The 21,791-nt window shown below is 54.4% G+C and overlaps 1 protein-coding gene across 1 annotated transcript in view; it reads left to right on the forward strand.

Annotated features, from left to right (window-relative positions):
- The first annotated feature begins 717 nt into the window (after positions 1-717).
- LOC115252683 (E3 ubiquitin-protein ligase RNF43) overlaps positions 718-21,791 on the forward strand; it is a 55,260-nt gene continuing 34,186 nt past the window's right edge. Inside the window, exon 1 of the mRNA XM_029848546.1 lies at positions 718-2,116. Within this exon, the coding sequence (XP_029704406.1) occupies positions 2,111-2,116 (6 nt within the window). The 5' untranslated portion in view covers positions 718-2,110. The remainder of the gene's footprint in view (positions 2,117-21,791) is intronic.

Raw genomic sequence — 21,791 nt, forward strand, 5'->3', positions numbered from 1 at the left:
CGTTTCTGGAGAATGTGACGAGCCTCATTGACTCCATCCATTTCTCTCTCTTCTTTTCTCTCCGGGTTTCTCGTTCCCTGGCAGATGTTTCAGGGGTGTTTTTCATTGGTGCTAATCCTCAAAACTCATGGCCATCCCTGAATGATTTACAGATGATAAACAGCTCGGTATGACCCCAGGTCAGACTTCAGGGCAGGGTGATCTCATCGGTGTGTGAACTGTGTGTGTGCTACACGAACATAGGGGGCGCTGCAGAGTCAGCAAAGCGCGTAAGACTGAGGCACAAAGTTCTCAGGCTACTGACGTTTTCCTAATCCAAGCAGGATAAAGCTAATGGCTACCCCTGTATCTGAAGATGAACCCATGTCAACTCATTAACATGCCAATATTCTAATATTAATATCAAAATGACCGGTAATAAGAGCAGCCCTGGTGACAGCAGAATGTATCATTCACAGGTGCCCGGGGAATTTTCTAACCGTATCTATTCCTCTAGTTTACATTAATCACTAGGTTATTATTTACAGTCTGTAAATCATTTTTGTCCTGTCAGACATTGTTTACAGCAATGTTTTTCTGTCTTGGTCTTTGCCTGCCTGTCATGCCGGATCCTGCCCGCTAGGGGGAGCCACCCGCTGGGTTTTCAAACGCAGCCGCACTCTCGGCACCTCAGTGTGGCCTTCAAGTACAACTCGGAAGTTTCCGAGTCTTCCGCTCTGCGCCGTCTGGATTCTCCGACCCGCCGTGAAGGCAGCCGGACAGCGAGCAGGTAGACCGTCAATGAGGACTCTGGGGAGGCAGAGTACCAGACAGTCCGGGTCAGGGGACTCGTTGGGACCCTGTTGTAACGGCGTCTCGCCTCTTCAGCGACTTGGAGCCGTGGCCAGGATCAGACAGGCCCCCCCTCGGGTTGGATTCGCAGCTGGTCGCCTGTCGGGTCCTGCTTTCAGACGCCTCGGCGCAGTTTTCTGGAGGTCCGACTCTCATTTGGCGCAGCGGCGTTCAGGGAGAAGCTCCTAGTATCTTATGGGAATGGAGAAAAAAGCCAGCGGAAGTTCGGCACAGCTCTGTTTGGGGACCAAGTTCAATTAGAATCGAAGCGCGACGCTGGCCCCGTCGCTGTGGTTAATCATTAGATCCAGCGGATCCACCGCCGCACGGGATCCAGCCAGTCCTCCGAGGAGTCTTTTTTCGCAACTCCTTGGCCGTGAGCTCGTTCCCCAACTTGGTGGCGCGCCAGTCCTCCAGCATGCTCTCTAACTTTCCGTCGGCAAACTGCAAGCCAGACTTTGAAGTTCACGACGCGGCGCTGGACGTTTTTGGATTAATCCCGCAAATGTGGCGCCCGTAGGATGTGCGTGACGAGCCGTGTTTCGGTGGCAACATGTGATGGTAAGGTGCAGCGACTGGCCTGGGCTGGAACCTTAGTGCGACGGGGAAGCTGCTGCTGCTGCTGCTGCTGCTGCTGCCGGTGCCGGGACCTGCCCTTGCGGATCACAGCAGCTCGGCCCCGACCAGAACCCTCCTGTCGGGACGGGGGTCGGTCCACGGAGACCAAGCGCCAAAGCCCGACACGCACCCAGGCGGATCTTTTTTGGATCCGAGGACAGTTTTGTTCGGCGCTGCGCTGCGCTTCATGTGCGCAGCGACGCGCACGGCCGTGCGTCTGTTTGAGTAACGTGCTGAATGGAAGTTTCGGAACTTTACGCGTGAGTTGCTATGGACGCCCCGAGCTTTCGAGCTTGTATTCCTGTCCCATCTGTCGTGTAGGGCGGAAGAGGAGACGCCGGAACACATAAAGACGGAGCCTCCCTCCCTCCGGTCCCGCCGCGGTGCTTGCCTGCTTTAGAGTCCACCATGTGCGGCCGGGCACCGCCGCTGCAGCCGAGGCCATGAGCGCCCATCCCCGCTGCTTGGCCGCGCTCTGGCCGTGGCTGCTCATGCGGCCCTGCAGGTGGTGCTGGGCCAGCCGGGCCCGGAGTCCGAGGCGGCAGGCCCACCGAGCCGTCATCAAGGTGACACTGCTGAATCACAATCTGTCGGGGAAGCCCATCATCCTGGAAGGGGTGTTTCGTGGGAGGGAAGCGCTGGGCAAGCAGAGGGGAAACTAATGCAGGTAAGGGTGTCTCCATGGCTCGGTATCGGTAGCTGCTAGCTTCACCTGGGCCACGAGCAGACGTGCTGTGTCCTCCTTCTGACTCCTGTCTGGAGCCCAATGGGATCAAACACACACACACACACACACACACACACACACACACACACACACCCACACACACACACCTAAGGAGCTTCTTCCCTAGATGGCTCCATCAGGAGTTGTGGAATATTTGAGCTGCACATCAGTTGGGGATGAACCTCCACCTCGCTCAGCTTTCAGGCCTTTCTCAGTTATTTTCTCAGTTGTTTTCTCAGTTATTTTCTCAGTTGTTTTCTCAGTTGTTTTCTCAGTCGTTTTCTCAGTCGTTTTCTCAGTCGTTTTCTCAGTCGTTTTCTCAGTTTTCTCCGTTGTTTTCTGTTATTTTCTCAGTTATTTTCTCAGTTGTTTTCTCAGTTATTTTCTCAGTTTTCTCTGTTGTTTTCTGTTATTTTCTCAGTTATTTTCTCAGTTATTTTCTCAGTTGTTTTCTCAGTTGTTTTCTCAGTTATTTTCTCAGTTTTCTCCGTTGTTTTCTGTTATTTTCTCAGTTATTTTCTCAGTTATTTTCTCAGTTGTTTTCTCAGTTATTTTCTCAGTTTTCTCTGTTGTTTTCTGTTATTTTCTCAGTTATTTTCTCAGTTGTTTTCTCAGTTGTTTTCTCAGTTGTTTTCTCAGTTGTTTTCTCAGTTATTTTTGGAAGCTTCCTTTTCCGACACACGGCGTAATAAACTGATACTGTTGAACACTTTTGCAACGTTTAGACAGTTTTCTGAAACCGTAGCTGGGGTTCAGGGCTGGACGAAGGCTCCTGGAGCATGAAGACCCCGGAGGCACGGCAGAGTCGTACCTTCCTCCGAGGGGCGGCACCAGCAGAACTCTGGTCCTGGACCAAACGTCTGTTGTGACCTCCTGCTTTGAATCCATGCTTATTCTCCTCTCTTCCAAAGGGATTGGTCTCTTGTCTAGATGTTGTTGCTGACTTGGCCTGAGCTGCCCTGCTGGTAACAGGATGATTGATCAGGAACAGGAACTTAGCTGAGACCAGCAGGGATTTGATGAAGATGCGTCTGATATCTTTCTGGTTCCTTGAGAAGCGTCGAGACCTATTTGGTGGGACTCTCTCCTCTCAGGCTCTTTTCACTTTGAAAGAGGAGGTTGTGCCGTGCAGGCCTGTTCCAACAGGTCCTCGCTGCTTCTGCACGTTTTACGTCCTGGCTTATATTCTACGCCGTGCACGGTGCACGTGACGCTCTACCATGGCTTCTGAGCTAAGGTCTCCAGATGACCTCAGAGATAGCCTGCAGGAAGGGATTTCTGATCACTCTTCTTCCACAGAGTCAATTGACTGTCTGTAGTAACGAACTAAGGACCTTTCAGAGCCAGACTGGCACTAGATGTTCCAGTGGGGGGGGTTATAACCACCGCTAATGTCCAGGAGCTCTCGACAGTGTGTGAACCGTTGAGGGAAGGACTTGGACTGAAGCAGAAGCTATCATTAGAACCCCCCGGTGTCCTTCCCTTCATGCTCTTCTGTGGTGACCCTTGACGGCTCTTGAAGGCCATCACTTCCAATAAGAGCTGGTCAGGCTGAGGAGCAGCGAACCCTGCACCACTTCACATTCCTTCGCCTCCTTCCCATTGTCCCTCGGCCGCTCCGTATCTCCGCCGTCCCGCCACACACTGGGGCTGGTATCAACATGTTTCCCCAAAAGGCTCAGCACAGTTGCTTGGGATCATGGGAGGGGTGTGTGTGTGTGTGTGTGTGTGTGTGTGTGTGTGGGGGGGGGGGGGGGGGGGGGGGGGGGGTGCTGAGGGAGAACATCAAAGTGTGTCCAGTTCTCAACATGAGCTGGGCTGATTAAAAAACACAGACTGTTTACACTGCACTTCCCACATGGGCCCGTGCCCCCCCCCCCCTGCTAGATTTCCTGCCCAACTTCCCTATCTCCTCAGGAGATAACAGGCTGGCCTCCACTCCTCAGGGCTTCTCCACAGTATTGCTGCTGCTACTGCTGTAGCTGCTGCTGCTGCTGCTGCTGCTGTAGCTGCTGCTGTAGCTGCTGCTGCTGTAGCTGCTCTGCTGCTGTAGCTGCTGCTGTAGCTGCTGCTGCTGTAGCTGCTGCTGTAGCTGTTGCTGCTGCTGCTGTAGCTGCTGCTGCTGTAGCTGCTCTGCTGCTGTAGCTGCTGCTGTAGCTGTGCTGCTGCTCTGTAGCTGCTGCTGTAGCTGTTGCTGCCTAGCTTGCTGTAGCTGCTGCTGCTGTAGCTGCTGCTGCTGTAGCTGTTGCTGCTGCTGTAGCTGTTGCTGCTGCTGCTGTAGCTGGCTGCTGCTTAGCTGCTGCTGTAGCTGCTGCTGCTGTAGCTGCTGCTGTAGCTGCTGCTGCTGTAGCTGTTGCTGCTGCTGTAGCTGTTGCTGCTGCTGCTGTAGCTGCTGCTGCTGTAGCTGCTGCTGTAGCTGCTGTAGCTGCTGCTGTAGCTGCTGTAGCTGCTGCTGCTGTAGCTGCTGTAGCTGCTGTAGCTGCTGCTGCTGTAGCTGCTGCTGTAGCTGCTGCTACTGTAGCTGCTGCTGTAGCTGCTGCTGCTGTAGCTGCTGCTGTAGCTGCTGCTGTAGCTGTTGCTGCTGCTGCTGTAGCTGCTGCTGCTGTAGCTGGCTTGTAGCTGTAGCTGCTGCGTAGGCAGCTGCTGTAGCTGTTGCTGCTGCCTGTAGCTGCTGCTGCTGTAGCTGCTGCTGCTGCTAACGCACTGTGTGCATGTGTCTGTTTGTCTTTTCCAGAACTCTTGATGTTAATGTTTGTAGAAAAGTCACCTGGAATCAGTTCAAATGAATCTTGGTGGAATATTTATGTAATTCCACCTCACATTAGCATGTACAGCAGGTAACATATTCATAATTATTGTGGAGGGTTTAATCACCACCAAACTATTCCATCTCCTCTGAGCGAGCGTGTGGACAGGTGGGGGAGGGGTGCTCCTGTGTCCCCTCCTGCAGGAAGGTGGAGGAACACAGGTGTTTTACCTGCTTCCCCTTCTGTTGCCGCTGTTTGTGTTCCTCGATAATAAAGATCATTCTGGAACACACTGGATTCTCTGGGAGGCAGATCAATCATTCTGGAACACACTGGATTCTCTGGGAGGCAGATCAATCCCTCTGGAGCACACTGGATTCTCTGGGAGGCAGATCAATCCCTCTGGAACACACTGGATTCCCTGGGAGGCAGATCAATCACTCTGGAACACACTGGATTCCCTGGGAGGCAGATCAATCCCTCTGGAACACACTGGATTCTCTGGGAGGCAGATCAATCCCTCTGGAGCACACTGGATTCTCTGGGAGGCAGATCAATCCCTCTGGAGCACACTGGATTCTCTGGGAGGCAGATCAATCCCTCTGGAACACACTGGATTCTCTGGGAGGCAGATCAATCACTCTGGAGCACACTGGATTCTCTGGGAGGCAGATCAATCACTCTGGAACACACTGGATTCTCTGGGAGGCAGATCAATCACTCTGGAGCACACTGGATTCTCTGGGAGGCAGATCAATCCCTCTGGAGCACACTGGATTCTCTGGGAGGCAGATCAATCCCTCTGGAACACACTGGATTCCCTGGGAGGCAGATCAATCACTCTGGAACACACTGGATTCCCTGGGAGGCAGATCAATCACTCTGGAACACACTGGATTCCCTGGGAGGCAGATCAATCACTCTGGAACACACTGGATTCTCTGGGAGGCAGATCAATCCCTCTGGAGCACACTGGATTCTCTGGGAGGCAGATCAATCACTCTGGAGCACACTGGATTCTCTGGGAGGCAGATCAATCACTCTGGAGCACACTGGATTCTCTGGGAGGCAGATCAATCCCTCTGGAGCACACTGGATTCTCTGGGAGGCAGATCAATCCCTCTGGAACACACTGGATTCCCTGGGAGGCAGATCAATCACTCTGGAACACACTGGATTCCCTGGGAGGCAGATCAATCACTCTGGAACACACTGGATTCCCTGGGAGGCAGATCAATCACTCTGGAACACACTGGATTCCCTGGGAGGCAGATCAATCCCTCTGGAACACACTGGATTCTCTGGGAGGCAGATCAATCCCTCTGGAGCACACTGGATTCTCTGGGAGGCAGATCAATCACTCTGGAGCACACTGGATTCCCTGGGAGGCAGATCAATCACTCTGGAACACACTGGATTCCCTGGGAGGCAGATCAATCCCTCTGGAACACACTGGATTCCCTGGGAGGCAGATCAATCCCTCTGGAACACACTGGATTCTCTGGGAGGCAGATCAATCACTCTGGAGCACACTGGATTCTCTGGGAGACAGACCAATCACTCTGGAGCACACTGGATTCCCTGGGAGGCAGATCAATCCCTCTGGAACACACTGGATTCCCTGGGAGGCAGATCAATCCCTCTGGAACACACTGGATTCCCTGGGAGGCAGATCAATCCCTCTGGAACACACTGGATTCTCTGGGAGGCAGATCAATCATTCTGGAACACACTGGATTCTCTGGGAGGCAGATCAATCCCTCTGGAACATACTGGATTCTCTGGGAGGCAGATCAATCCCTCTGGAGCACACTGGATTCTCTGGGAGGCAGATCAATCCCTCTGGAGCACACTGGATTCTCTGGGAGGCAGATCAATCACTCTGGAGCACACTGGATTCTCTGGGAGACAGACCAATCACTCTGGAGCACACTGGATTCTCTGGGAGGCAGATCAATCACTCTGGAGCACACTGGATTCTCTGGGAGACAGACCAATCACTCTGGAGCACACTGGATTCTCTGGGAGGCAGATCAATCACTCTGGAGCACACTGGATTCTCTGGGAGGCAGATCAATCCCTCTGGAACATACTGGATTCTCTGGGAGACAGACCAATCACTCTGGAGCACACTGGATTCTCTGGGAGGCAGATCAATCACTCTGGAACATACTGGATTCTCTGGGAGACAGACCAATCACTCTGGAGCACACTGGATTCTCTGGGAGGCAGATCAATCACTCTGGAGCACAGGTGTGGCTGGCATCAGGTGCTTCTCGGAGCTGTGGTGGCTCAGCCTTTACTCCAGCAGGGTCTGGAGTCGCTGCAGCATACCAGGCCTTCCAGAATAAGCCACCTTGTTGTGTTAAAGATAATGGCTGCAACCCAATCCCAGCCCGGTCAGGGCTGACATCATGGCCGTGGGCTCTGATTTCAGCCCGGTCCAGTCGCAGGGAGCAGCCGTGCAGCTGCACGCTGGGAAGAGAGAGCAAAGAGCTGCTTTTATTAAGAGCGTTTCCTCTGTGCCAGAGTGAAATGAAACGTTGTTTTCTCCATTAACGCTGTGTTGAAAGCAGGAATTACCGTGGAGGGGGCGCTATGACTGTCTAATTAGGGTCAGCTTTTAAAGCTGTGTTATTTTGGATTCCTCTGTAATTACGGCCATGAGTGTTCGAGCCTCCTTTATCAACCCATCATTTACACAGAATCCTGCCTTTAGAGAGCAGCTGTTGCTCCCAACGTGCACGTTAGACCCTGGTACCTGCAGCAGTCGCCTGTCCCCACGTGCCCTTTAGCCCCCGCCATCACTGGCACACGCACAAGCCGCTTTAAGCTCAGCTTCCCTCTGCTTTCCCGCTCTTTTCTTTGATCTGCCGCCGTTCTGGTCGGAAGGGGAAGACTTTTCTGCCCGCTGCAGAGGTGATTCACATTCACTCCCACAGATCTGCTCCCACACGCTCAGATTTCCATATGGCCCTCAGCGACCCCCCCCCCCCCCCCCCCCCCCCCCCCACCCCCCCCCCCCCCGTTGCATTTAGGGGAGGGGCAGGAGCGACAGGTAGAGGAAACACTGGCCACTCCCCCAGGCGTCACCTATCTGCTCCCTTCTACAGCGATTCCACCTTTGTTGTTGGGAGCCAGGCCCCGCCAGGCCCCGCCAGGCCCCCCAGGCCCCCCAGACCCCCCAGGCCAGGGACTGCAGCTCCCCAGCCTCTCTCACACGGTCTAGACGCCGTCCCACATTCTCTGCCCCCCCCCCCCCCCCCCCCACTTGCACATGGTGGGGTCCTAGTTCTGGACGGCGCTTCCTCTGCTGAGATCAAAGCCTGCAGCTCGGTGAGATGAAAGAGTGATGTCGTCTCTCCCTCCTCTTAAGATGTTGCATTTACAAAGTCAACTGAACTGTTTACTTTGTGTCGCCTTGCATCTTTTAGAAGGGAGGAGTGTGTCACCGCTGATAACAAAAGAACACACACACACACATGTGTGTGTCTATATGAGTGTTGGCACAATGCTGCTTTCCCTTTGATGTCTGTATTCTTGGCAATAAGCCGGGGCGGGGCGACGGTGCGTTCAGGGCCCCGAGCACATATGTGAAGCGTTGGCTGGCTGATCTCTGGCTCTTCCTGGACTCGCCGGTGCTGTGGGTCACCTGTGGAAGCTCCAGCTGTCCTGGTAGTTCCCCCCGCAGGTGCAAATGTTCCTATAAAGCTGTGTCCGTGTTGCCCACCTGCCCCGCTCGCACCGGTGTGACCGGGCGACATTACAAACCCCGGACCGTGGCAGCGAAGCTCCCTGGGTGATGGCGCTACACAGGTGTGCATCTCCGGTTGCTCGGCAACAGGGCCAACTGGCCTCGCTGTGGTGGGTAATAAAGGTGAACCGGCCCTTTGGAACATCTTGGTGTGGCGTCGCCTCAGGTTGGAAGAAGTAGACCCTTCTCTTCCAGATGTTTGAGGCAGAAATGGGATTTTCCAGTGAGCAGGAAGTGAGCGGGCATCTGTTGATCCGTCCTCAGATTTATGTCCTTTCTGTCGGTTCCTGCCTTCCCAAACTCACTGGGGCACGGTTCTTGGGAGCTTGACACCAGAGCCTGTCCAGACCTGCTCTCCACTTGATCTTAATGACTTGAGATCTCATTTAAGCAAGTGCTCCTGTTAGCCAGGTGAGGCTCCTCCCGCCCAAGGTAACCCTCGCCTCAGACTTCCTGTCCTCTCCCGGAGCCGCCCCGTCTTCTTCAGACTGCCTGGAACTCGCTGGTAGCTTCAACGCGTCGTCCCACCGCTGTGGCGCTTCCTAGCGTGGCTAGCGTGGCTCCATCATGTCTTGTTTTGGGCTCCTGGCAGCAGCACAACTGCAGTTATTTGCCTTCATATTTCAAATTAAATGCACATTTGCTACTTTTCTGCTTGAGCGGTCGGGTCATTGATCATAGATGAGATTCCAACGCGTGTGTGTGTGCGTGTGTGTGTGTGGAGCTCCCATACTGAGATCATTTACCAAACTCTATTAAGCAGGATCAAAGTGTCTCAGATCTTTCAGTGCTGCCTGACTACAAAAGCCATATTGTGAGCTGAGATCCTGGAAGATAACGCTGCTGACAAAAATGCTTTATGTCTTCACGAGTCACATGGTCCCGTCCAGCCAGTCACCAGCATGTCCCCTTTCTGACCTTTCCTTTCTTCCTGCCTCTTTCTTCTCAGACAGTCATGCTAGTTTGACTCTATCCTCCATCACTGTCTCCTGCTTTACAGAGCAAAATCAGCCTGAAGCTGCCTGTAGATGAGGAGGGGACAATGTCCCAGGACACACACACACACACACACACACACACACACACGCAGGTTAATTATTGCCGGTGGAAGCAGCAAACATTGTCCACCAACAGGATCAGAAGTGTTTCAGGTTCAGAGGGGTGGAACTACTACGGAGCCTCTCACTTGTCACTTTTATTTGAGATCGTTGTGTTTTGTGTGCAGGATTCTTTTGTCGCCTGTGCACGTTTGTGCTGTTCAGGCCAGACCGTCACCACCGTGGGGAGTCAACCCCTAAAACATGTGTCGCAGTTTTAAAGGCATTTCTATCACACAGGGACACACACGGGCTCCACACAGTCAGGAACAATAGAGAATTACTGGCACATTATTTGGATTGATGACTCCTCGGGAGAGCTAGCTTTGATAGCATGTGGACTATTTAATGGAGTGGAAGGATATGGGACCGGGTGGTCACCACGACCACCACTCTGCTGCTGCTTCAGGTCCCGTGTGGTCCAACACAACGCTGCGTCTGGCCTTTTCTGAAGGAAACCATCTCTGGAGGTTCCTTTGTTAGCTTTAGCTTCACCCCCGGTGGGTAGAGGTGACCCAGCGCAGGCACACGGCGACCCTGGTGCTTAAACAGCCAGACCTAAACCTTCTGGGCCTGGTGTCCCCACCTCCCTAGGACCAGGCTGTGTATCCAGAGACCCGTTCCAATTGACTGTGACCCCCTGACTGCCTGTTCCTAATTAGAAGCGGTCCCTGGCGGTGCCTCCCTCTCTTGTTCGAATAAATACCCTGGCACCCAGCAGGAATGCTGCCAGTCCACCATTCCGGGTGCTCCGAGAGCTACTCCAGAGGCCCCCCTGGTGTTTTAAGGCCAGCAGGGGGAACGGCCAACGAAGTCTCAAGTCAGCCGGCCGCGAGGGATCGTTCCCCTCGTTCAAGAGGTTCTGTGCTGGCGTGGCCTTGACCCTGGACGGGGACTCTGGAAGGTAGTATCATCTGCATCTGGGTTTACGTAACGGCGTATTACACTCACTCCAAAGTCAGGCTTCCTGTAGGCCGCGAGGAGCACGGACCAGATCAAACGGATCATGGCGGCTCCAGCGTCAGCCGCCCTTGGTCCCTGCACCGGGACCGGATCAAAAGGCAGGTGGTGGTTTGGGACGGCCGAGCCTCGGCGTTTCAAACCACCCGATGGACGGCGGCTCCCAGCAGAAGCTTTGGGTCCACAGAGGTCTGAGCCGGCCCAGATGCGTTCCCGCGTCCTCACAGGGTCACTTTGATCCGCAGGACTCACCAGGACACGCTAACATTGCAGGGAAAACATTTATTAGCCCAGCCAAATAAGATCAAAGGCAGTCGGCCCCAAGAACACGCAGATGCCTCCAGATGTTCCAGGGAAGCGACTGAGTCAGCAGCGTGTTTATGAATCTGAGGCAAACGCATGTTTGGAGAGTTCTGGCTCAAAGGACGGCGCCAAGAGCCGAAGCGGAGCCAGGGAGGAAGACTCCGGAGCATCTGACCTACCTCCGTGCCGCTGCCTTCTCCTGTTTGCCCACTCTGTTAACTATTAGCAAAGGCTGTGTACCTTGGCTGGAGCCCAGCACTCTTACACATACTGAGGCCTATTATCAAAGCAGAGCTGCACTACAAACACTGGAGTCCTTCCAAAAAGGCCGCAGCCACATTCTGCTCCTAAAGGACGGGTCCCAGGCTGTGGCTGCGGCGCTGTCGACGCTCGCACGCCGTGCTAGCGGAGAAAACAAAGGCAACCGCGCCCAGAAATGTAAATAGGAGGATCAGGAAGGAGCTGGCGCGAGGGTCGCCTCACCTGGGGCCACCTGCAGCGTCAGCACGCAGCAATAATTAAGCCTCTATTCAGGCTGCAAACACAGATGTGGCGTTTGGATGTGGACGTTTGGGACGCGTTAGCATCAGAGAGACCTGCTGTGGGGGACGGGGACACTTTACGGCCCAGCGTGGACGTTATCTCCATATGTGGTTTATTTAACCAGGTGGCAGCCGCACGGTGGAGCCTGTCCGCACACATGGCACCTTAATTACATATATGGGTGTCGCCGTGCGAGCATGTGCGTGCATGTGCGTGCACGTGTGTGCGTGTGAGAGCTCCAAACAAAAAGTAAATGTGATATTTTTAGCCCCGCCGTGTTGTGTTACCGGAGCTTATTAATACCCAGAGTCCTGGTGGGTGCAGCGGGGAGCCTCACAGAACAAAGCAGCAGGAGCAGGACCTGGTCCAGGCTGCAGGACCCCCCCCCCCCTCCCCTTTCAGCTCTTTCAGGCCCCAAATGAGCTGGCAGCCACTGAAGGTTAGCGTTAGCGTTAGCATGAGCCGAGCGCTGCAGCAGGTTGTAGCCGTGGCCCGTCCTGCTGCTGGTCCACAGGTGGGTGTGGCTCTGGTGACCAGGTGGACGCTGCAAACTGGACACTTGACGTTGAGATGTTTGGAAGGTAGAAGGAGGGCAGACTCGGGGGTGGGGGTGGGGGGGGGGAGTTCCTCTGTATCTGGGACACCTTTGCTTCCTCCCATAATGTCCTCTTGGGTGACCAGTCCAGCCAGGGAGCTTTAGATCAGCCCCCCTGTCATAAAGGCTGTGTCCTGTTTGATCTTCACAGGTGGGGACGGTCCCACAGCACCCAGTGTCTCCCCCAGTGTCTCCCCCAGTGTCTCACCCAGTGTCCCCCCTGAGAGGCAGCACATTTGTCCTGTTGGTTCAAAGTTCACATCAAAGGTCCAACAATCATTGACACGAAGCACGAGCAGGGTTTCCTGCACGAGGACAGGGACAGTGGACAGAAGCGTCTCATTTCGGGTCTGTCTTGGCTGTGGACACCGGCGGGGGGGTCGCGCAGGGGCTCCACATCTATGGCTGGTTCTCAAGGTGGCCACCAGGGCAGCTCCTCCCCTGGCTTCCTCTCTGGAGGACCTTGTCCACCGCTGACCTGCTTTCCTGTCGGACGTGACTGTTTCTCCCAGAATTCCATAATCCCTTAAATCAAGTGGCTGAGGCATGGAGCAACTGTGGGATGGGGATGACGTGCAGTTTGAGCTGCAGGCTGTAGACGTCGGTTACATTATTTGTATTGCAACAGTCTGAAATGGAGCCGGGAATCTTTGCGTTGCTTCTTATTTCACTGTTACTCAGATGGCTTATCTAAGGTAAATAAGCGAAAGGTTCTTCGTATCTGCCAGCGTTTCTGGAAGCACAATCAAAGTGTGTCTTTCCAAAGTCAGTTGGGACCCCTCCTTCGAGGAGCCAAGGGAAGAAGCAACATTTTCCTGCGCTGCTTGCTAGCGTCGGACGTGACGAGCAGACGGCTTCTGCAGTTTGTTTTCTTCAAGTTTGGGGCCTGATTCAAACGTAACACAAGTTTAGAAGGTTCTGGCCCGCTGGCGGTTCTGGTGGCGTCCCACCCCGGCTGCCTGCCCTAAACCCGGGAATAGCTTCTCTTTAGCATAGCAACAACATGTACGGCGGCGCGATCCTCTTCGCAAGAAAGCTACTTGACATTTGACTAAGTGGAGTTGGTTGGAAGTTTTCTGCAGCAACTTGTCGCGGGTGCATACCTGCCAACGGCGCCAACGCCAGGACGCCTGTTGTTCTCACAGAACCGCTCGTTAGCACAGCACAGCGGAGCGGCACAGCGGAGCGGCTCCATTATCTTAGTGATGTCACAAAGGAACGAATGGGAAGAGCCTCCCAAGGCTCTGGAGGGTGTGGTCGGGGCCCCAAATGGCTTTGAGAGTTGTCCACAACAAACCTGGCTCGACTTAAAGTGAGCAAAGCCATAAAGCTAAAGTTAGCATTTATTTGCACTGGCCACCTTTTATGTTCAGAGCGCCAGCTGCTAACACGGGCTATTTGATAGCTGAGACTGATCCCACGGAGCGACAGGCTGGACCTTCTAAACAGTAACGGTATTCATTAGCAAAGATCAACAACCAGAGGCTCTAATTGTTCAAGCTAAATGGGTCAGTGGCGGCTTTTTACTCCTCTTTTTAACTGAGGCTTCACTTTGAAGATAGAGGCCAAATAGGCAAGGGCTTGTATTCCAAAGGACTAAATCCCAAATATTCAGCTGAGTCTTCACTCGTTCCGTGTTTTCCGGGTGTGTTCGTGTGCTGGGGAACTGGCCTGGGACACCAAACGGAGCTTTGTTTCATTCCTTCACCCCTCCATGAGTCTCCTCCGTCTCATCCTCCTCCTGTTGGGAGTTTTCCACCCGCTCTCACCTAGCACAGCAGCACAGTCCCAGCTCCCACAATGCTTTGCAGCGCGAACACACGCCGGCCCTGCCCCGATAGCGGTCGTTCCTAACGTCCCGGTAATCCGGCGCTAACGTCTCCCCGGCGGTGGACGCCACCTCTCCGAGCGGAACAGTGCTCGACTGTCTGATTTTATTTTAGCCGCGCTAACAGGGCCGCCGCGCGGGGAGGCGGCCTCAGATGTGGCTTGGGTGGTGCTGAGTTGGCACAACATCACAGATGACAGGCTCACGTCTATGATTTTTAGCTTTGGCACAGTGGTGCACAAATAGTGATTATACTTTGCTTTTCTCTCCAAATAGCTGGCGCTGCCGTGGAGCTAGCTTGAGAGCAGCCCTGTCCGTGCTTGTCAGGACAATACTCTCATCAGCGCGTGTGTTTTCATAAGAACAATGTGGAGGCGCCTCCCTCCACACAACTGCTTTGGACTGAAATATTAACCAACCCTCAAAAGCTGTCAATGAAAGGCCAGCTGTTGCTGGCTGCCCCAGACCTCCGGGTGATGCTTCGCCTTGGACACCCCCCCCACACACACACACTCACACACACACACACCCCGACATGCACACACACACGGAGTCATGTGAAAGAAAGAAATGCAATTACCAGCACGGGTCAGGTTACGTGAGCGAAGCAGTAAGTTATGTCCCCATTCCTGAATAAGGATGTGGTGAGAAACACACACACGCACACACACACACACACACACACACACACACACACACACACACGCACACACACACACACACAGGGCTGCGTCTCCTTGATCAGCTCCTCTGGTGGGACCCTCTGGAAGAAACGCTGACTGTGTTGCTTGGGTCTCATCAAATACAGTGTGAAAGAGCGTCGCCACGGTAACCACAGCAGTTCAGCACCACATTTATGTTTCTTTTATTTGTGGTTCTGTGGCGACCGGGGCGGCGCCGTGGCCCGTGATGAGACCGGGGACGTCCATGTCGCTCGGGGCCCTCACGGCCATCTTTAATGCTCGTTCTTTCACACCGTCCAGGCATCGGATAAAGATCTCGTCACCTCCTCCGGCTCTAGCGGCAGGCTAATGTATTAGCGCTAGCATGCTAAGGCATGGAGACCTCAGCTGCCTGTGACGGGCTAGCTAACGTTAGCGCCGCTGCGGCTTCTCCAGGGCTGCAGACACCACTGGAACACGCTTGTTTTGACTCCCATCGCTCACGTTCTCCCGTCACGGTGGTGTCGTCACCGTCTGCCTTCAGGGATCTTCCTCTTTAATAATCCAGCAGAATTCCCACCTGAATTTCCATCATCTCGGCATTCCTCCCTCCTCTTTGGCCCGTGTGGTGAACGTTGGGCGTGGAGGTCTCCAAGGAACCGGGGCACTTTGTTAAGAAGACGCCGTTGTTGCCCAGGCCGGCCATCTGCTCGCAGCTGTGGAGGAAATAGCTGGTGCGCTTGGCACCATTCCCGTCTCTATCCGAGGTTCTAACAAGAAGGCAAATCCAAGACAGTGGGCGTCCTTGTGTGAGGGGAGGGGAGCGGGGCATTTACTCCCCGAACCTTCACCTCTCTTGTCCCGCCTGTGTCCACGGTGAGGACAACACGTGAGCGCGTCGGTCCTCCGGGGAAACTCCGCTCTGAGCCGCGGCTCCTCCGACAGCCCAAACATCCCAGTTTTCCCTTGACATTAGCAGGAAGCCACATCGTGGTTGTCCCCCTGATGAACGGGGACGAGTGGCACGAGACAGGGACGGGGGGGACGTCGCCACGGTGACCGATGCTTCGGTGGGCGCTCTGCTGGAAAAGATGGGAATGAAAGAGGAGCGATTCCGGGCCGTCGGGTCCGTTAGAGGAGGTGAAGCCTGTTAAAGCAGGAGCGGTATGAGATTAGCCACAGGTGCCACACACACGTTTCCTTCTTCCCCTTTAATCTTCCTTTCTTTTTGCTCGTCCTCTCAGCTGAGACGCGTGTTTTTATCGCTCCCTCTCATCGTGCCGGTCGTGGCTCGCCTGTGCACGTGGCGTTATCGGGTCCTCGTGTCCTTTCTGCTGTCGCCCTGCTTTTGTTTCAGCACAGCTGCGCTGGTGTTGACATTCTACACGCAGCTCCTTTCATCCGCGGCGTGGAAAACATGGGAAAAGAGCGGAATTCCCCTCTGGGTCACATGTTCCCAGCCTGTGGGGGGTGGGGACTCGGTCTCAACCGCTACCATGTGAAGAGTGGCGCACCTGTGTGGACGCGTGTCGCTCTGCATGTTTCAGCGAAACCCATCGTGCTAAGCTAACTGCTAGCTGGGAAGAGCTCCGGCGGTGAGGCTCCTCCAGCAGGTCTACCTGCCCTGAGAGGTGTGAGGTGGCGCGCAGGCGTACCACAGAACGCCGCCAGCCTGTCTTATCTTGAATGGAAAACCTTGTCAAAGTGCAAACGCTGAGCACGCAGCACAACACACACTCCAGCTGGGCGCGTGCACGTGGCCCGTGCCCACACGGACGTGGAGCTGGGGATCACCTGTGTAGAAACCTAAATCCCACCTGGACTTTTCTCTCCTTTCCTTCTTTTTAATCAATAATAAAGATCCTGGATCCTCCTGGATGCGTCGGGCCGCCACCCTGCTGCCGGTGTGTGTGTGTGTGTGTGTGTGTGTGTGTGTGTGTGTGTGTGTCTGCACCTGTTGATAAAGCTAACGAGAGGAGACGTATTTATGAGTTCCTGCATGGTTGGCCACACACACACACACACACATGCACACACACACACACACACACGCACACACACACACACACACACAGCATGAGGTCTGGATCTTAACTCTCAGATGATGGGAGGCCTCAGGTGAACCCTGGCGGTACCTGACCTTCCAATCAGATCCGCCCAGTTGGTTCTGGCCCGTCGGACCTCCGCCAGGCGTGTTTGGATGACCCGTGGTGCTGGACCTGCTCTCTGGAGGCCCGGCGGCGCTTTGTTTCTGAACCGGGTCGGCTCGACACGCCCGGAGCTGCGCAGCCTTTAATTACAGGAAGTGGAGTTTCACCTGTGCGTCAGATAAAATAATTCCGAGCTCAGTGGCCAAATTAATGGGCCGTGATAAACGAGGCTGGCGGAGCTTCCTCTGGCGCTCGGGTGCGTCACGGCGTGATGGATGTCTCCTCTCTCCCCGGAGCCGAGCAGGAAGTGATGCGGGCCGCCAACTACCCAGAGGGGCTGCGTGTCCAGGCTCCTGCCTCCCTCCAGCACGTGCACCCGTCTCACTCGCAGATGACAGTCTACCTACCTGTCTGCCTGCCTGCCTGCCTGCCTGTCTACCTGCCTGTCTACCTGTCTGTCTACCTACCTACCTGCCTGTCTGTCTGTCTACCGTCCTGTCCTGCCTGTCTGTCTACCTACCTACCTGCCTGTCTGTCTGTCTACCTGCCTGTCTGCCTGTCTGTCTACCTACCTACCTGCCTGTCTGCCTGTCTACCTGCCTGTCTACCTGTCTGTCTACCTACCTACCTGCCTGTCTGTCTGTCTACCTGCCTGTCTGCCTGTCTGTCTACCTACCTACCTGCCTGTCTGTCTGTCTACCTGCCTGTCTGCCTGTCTGTCTACCTACCTACCTGCCTGTCTGTCTGTCTACCTGCCTGTCTGCCTGTCTGTCTGTCTGTCTACCTACCTGCCTGTCTGTCTGTCTACCTGCCTACCTGCCTGTCTGTCTGTCTACCTGCCTGTCTGTCTGCCTACCTGCCTGTCTGTCTGTCTACCTACCTACCTGCCTGTCTGTCTGTCTACCTGCCTGTCTGTCTGTCTGCCTGTCTGTCTGTCTGTCTGCCTGTCCTGTCTGTCTGTCCTGTCTGTCTGTCTACCTGCCTGTCTGTCTACCTGCCTGTCTGTCTGTCTGCCTGTCTGTCTGTCTGCCTGTCTGTCTACCTGCCTGTCTGTCTGTCTGTCTGTCTGTCTGTCTGTCTGTCTACCTGCCTGTTCTGCCTGCCTGCCTGTCTACCTACCTGCCTGTCTGTCTGCTCTATGTACGTCAGAGGAATGTCTGAATCGGACCTTCAGTGGCAGCAGCGGTTCTGACCGTGTTGATACAGATGTTCACGTGCGTCTGGGCGGTGAGCAGCGACGAGCGTGCACGCTGCATCACAGGCGTTACAGAAAAGGCCTCCGGCCCTGAATGCCACGCCGGCGAAGGCTGGCGGTAGAATCCTGATGTTTTGGCGTTGGCTCGCTCTTCACATGGATAAGGAGGATATTTCCGCGCGCACCTCAGCGGGTGCACGTAGCGTTAGCCAATGTGGGGGGCGTGCACCCGCTGGGTCCACTAGTTGATCGACCAGCGGCTGGTCTTCCAAACTGCCTGGTTGGAGCGGGATTACCTGTGAGGCCCGATGCCTTCAGGCACAGAGATAAAAGGTTCCTTGTGTGGGAGCTCTGCAGGTTCGTCCTGCCAAAATATCTGAGGAAACATCAGTTCATTAAGGATTAATGTCTGACTGATCACGTTAGAACAAGAAGGAGAGAGGAGCTGAGATCCTGCTGAGCATCTGAGGAAATAACGTGCAGCTAAACAGCACATGTGGGTCGACTAAACCTGTCGACCAGACCTGTTGACTAGACCTGTCGACTAGACCTGTTGACTAGACCTGTCGACTAGACCTGTCGACTAAACCTGTTGACTAGACCTGTCGACTAGACCTGTTGACTAAACCTGTTGACTAGACCTGTCGACTAGACCTGTTGACTAAACCTGTTGACTAGACCTGTTTGACTAAACCTGTTGACTAAACCTGTCGACTAAACCTGTGGACTAAACCTGTGGACTAAACCTGTCGACTAGACCTGTTGACTAAACCTGTCGACTAGACCTGTTCACTAAAACCTGTCGACTAAACCTGTTGCCAGACCCTGTCCGACTAAACCTGTTGACTAGACCTGTCGACTAAACCTGTCGACTAAAACCTGTCGACCAAACCTGTTTACCAGACCTGTTGACTAAACCTGTTGACTAAACCTGTCGACTAGACCTGTTGACTAAACCTGTCGACTAAACCTGTCGACTAAACCTGTTGACCAGACCTGTTGACTAAACCTGTTGACTAAACCTGTTGACTAAACCTGTCGACTAAACCTGTCGACTAGACCTGTTACTAAACCTGTCGCCTAGACCTGTCGACTAAACCTGTCGACTAGACCTGTTGACTACACCTGTCGCCTAGACCGGTTGACTAAACCTGTTGACCAGAACCTGTCCGACTAGACCTGTCGACTAAACCTGTGACTAAACCTGTTGACTAGACCTGTTGACTAGACCTGTCGACTAAACCTGTCGACTAAACCTGTTGACCAGACCTGTTGACTAAACCTGTTGACCAGACCTGTTGACCAAACCTCCTCCTCCTTCCTGTTTTATTCAGAAGGGTGCTGATATTAGCCTTGAACGTAGGCGTCGCTGTGCTAACTCTGGCGCCTCCCTCGCGGCCATCTTGGCTCAGGGCTTTCTTTGACTTTATTGTCGGAGCATCTGAGCTCTCAGAGTAACGTGACGCCAGCGTGACGCACTGCCCTCTTTAAATGTGGCGGGATGGCGTCCTGGCGGCGCTCCAGCGCGGCTCCTCGCACAGTTGTGACTCTACTGGCCGTCTCCCCTCCTGGGACGGCGCTCAGCACGCCGGCCGGGGCGCCATGTTCAGTGTGAATGAGAAATGGGACAAAAGAAGAATCGCGTCTTTGGGACACTTGAGCTAAAAGCGGAGCGTTTTGGAGTCCCACTCCGTTTTTCCACAGAGGAGGAAACTTATTGGATCTGCATTTTCATTCAAGGCGCTTGGGTACTAGGTGTTCCGTCCATAAAGCCATAGTAGCAGAGGGACACGTCCCCGTCCTCTGCCAGCAGGACAGTTGGCATTCATCACGGGGACATAAGGAGGACGCGTTTCTCCTGCTAGAGCAGCTCCACGCGGCTGCCTGAGCAGCGGACGGATAAACAACAGAAAATAAATATAATGTGGGTGTGATGTGACGGCCTTGATCCAGAACCGCCCGCACCAGCAGCTCAGCCAGACCTCAGGGATCAAACAGCTCTTTTTACTGGATCCTGGATCTAGGTCCTGGATCTTCATGTCCGCTTGGACCGTCCCTCTACGCTAAACATCTGCCGCCATCATCTGTGTAGGCTCTCACGCTGATGTGGAGTATTTAACGTGCGTGTTTTAGAGAGGAGACGTGGGGGGGGCCGGCTGGGTGGAGGCTCCAGCAGCCAGCACTGCTAGCAGAACCAGGAGACGTGGGGGGGGACCCGTCTGGGCGGAGGCTCCAGCAGCCAGCACTGCTAGCAGAACCAGGAGACCCGGCTGGGTGGAGGCTCCAGCAGCCAGCACTGCTAGCAGAACCAGGAGACCCGTCTGGGTGGAGGCTCCAGCTAGCAGAACCATTCGGGGCTGGAGCCTCTCCTCCATGCTGTGATCTTTGAGGACGGCTCCCCTAACGGTTGTTGCCTGGGATGGGGGCTGTGGCGGTACCAAGGCCTCTCTGGTACCGCCAGAGGTTCCGTCTCTGGCGTCGTCAGCCGGGAGCATTTGTTGCATCAGCGGTTGCACTTTGGCCTGTGAAGGAAACTTCCTCAGCCAAGATGGCCGCCAGCTCGGCTCAGAAAGACCCAACGTCGCGTTCTTTGTCCTCCGAACGGTGATGGAGGCCCGGCGGGATCGGCGCTCACCATACAGCGGGAGGAGGGAGCCACTGAACAGCTTCTCCCGGAATATTTGACAGATTTGTGACGAGCGAGTCAAGTCTGAGCGGCGTGCTTCTCATCTCGACACGGGCTGTAAATTCCACAAACGGACTTAGCTATAGTTGTAGGGACCAAAGGTGACGGAACTTTACTGCCACATTGTTGTTGTCACCTGGCTGCATCTGGGCAGGGGCATTCCATTGGTGTGTGTGTGTGTGTGTGTGTGTGTGTGTGTGTGTGTGTGTGTGTTAATGAATTCTGCACAACATGTAATCTTCCCAACTCTGTGTGAACTCTTTAGTCAGGCCGGAATTCTGAGGTGTGCTTTCATGTCATGTGATCATATCTCCTTACTCTACACACACACACACACCACACACACATGCACGCATGGTTGCCCCACATGTATGGAGGCTCCCCGTGGTAGCTGGGGTCCTCACACCCTGGGGGCCAGAGGAAGGAGACCCAGGAAGTGGTGTGGAGCTGCAGCGGGAGTCTGGAATAAATGGATCAGGTTGCCGAGTCAGCGGAGTGTGTGTTGTTAAAAGGCTCCTGCCTCCTCCCCCCCAGGTGTGTGTGTGTGCGTGTTTTGTGGGCGTGTGAGAGTGTGTGGGTGTGAGAGTGTGTGTGTATGTTGCGTGAGAGAGTGTGTGTGTGTGTGTGTGGTGTGTGTGTGTGTGTGTGTGTGTGTGTGTGGTGTGTGTGTGTGTGGGCATTAATCACCTCCACATGCGATATTGATTATGCTCCTCTGTCCTCTGTCCTGTTTCCTCTGTTCTGTGTCTCTGTTTTGTGTCCTCCATCTTGTGTTTTCTGTCCTGTGTCCTATGCCTCTGTCCTGTGTCCTCTTTCATGTGTCCTCTGTCCTGGGTCCTGTATCCTCTGTCCTTAGTCCTGGGTTCTCTGTCCTGTGTCCTGTTTCCCGCTGTGTTCTGTGTCCTCTGTCTTGTGTTTTCTGTCCCGTGTCCTCTGTCCTGGTTTCCTGTATCTGTATCCTGTGTCCTCTGTCCTGTTTCCTGTGTCATCTGTCCTGTGTCCTCTGTCCTGTATCCTCTGTCCTGTGCCCTCTGTCCGTATCCTCTGTCCTGTGCCCTCTGTCCTGTTTCCTGTATCCTGTGTCCTGTGTCCTGT

This window comes from Takifugu rubripes, chromosome 15 (assembly GCF_901000725.2).
Source record: "Takifugu rubripes chromosome 15, fTakRub1.2, whole genome shotgun sequence".
Taxonomy (NCBI): domain Eukaryota; kingdom Metazoa; phylum Chordata; class Actinopteri; order Tetraodontiformes; family Tetraodontidae; genus Takifugu; species Takifugu rubripes.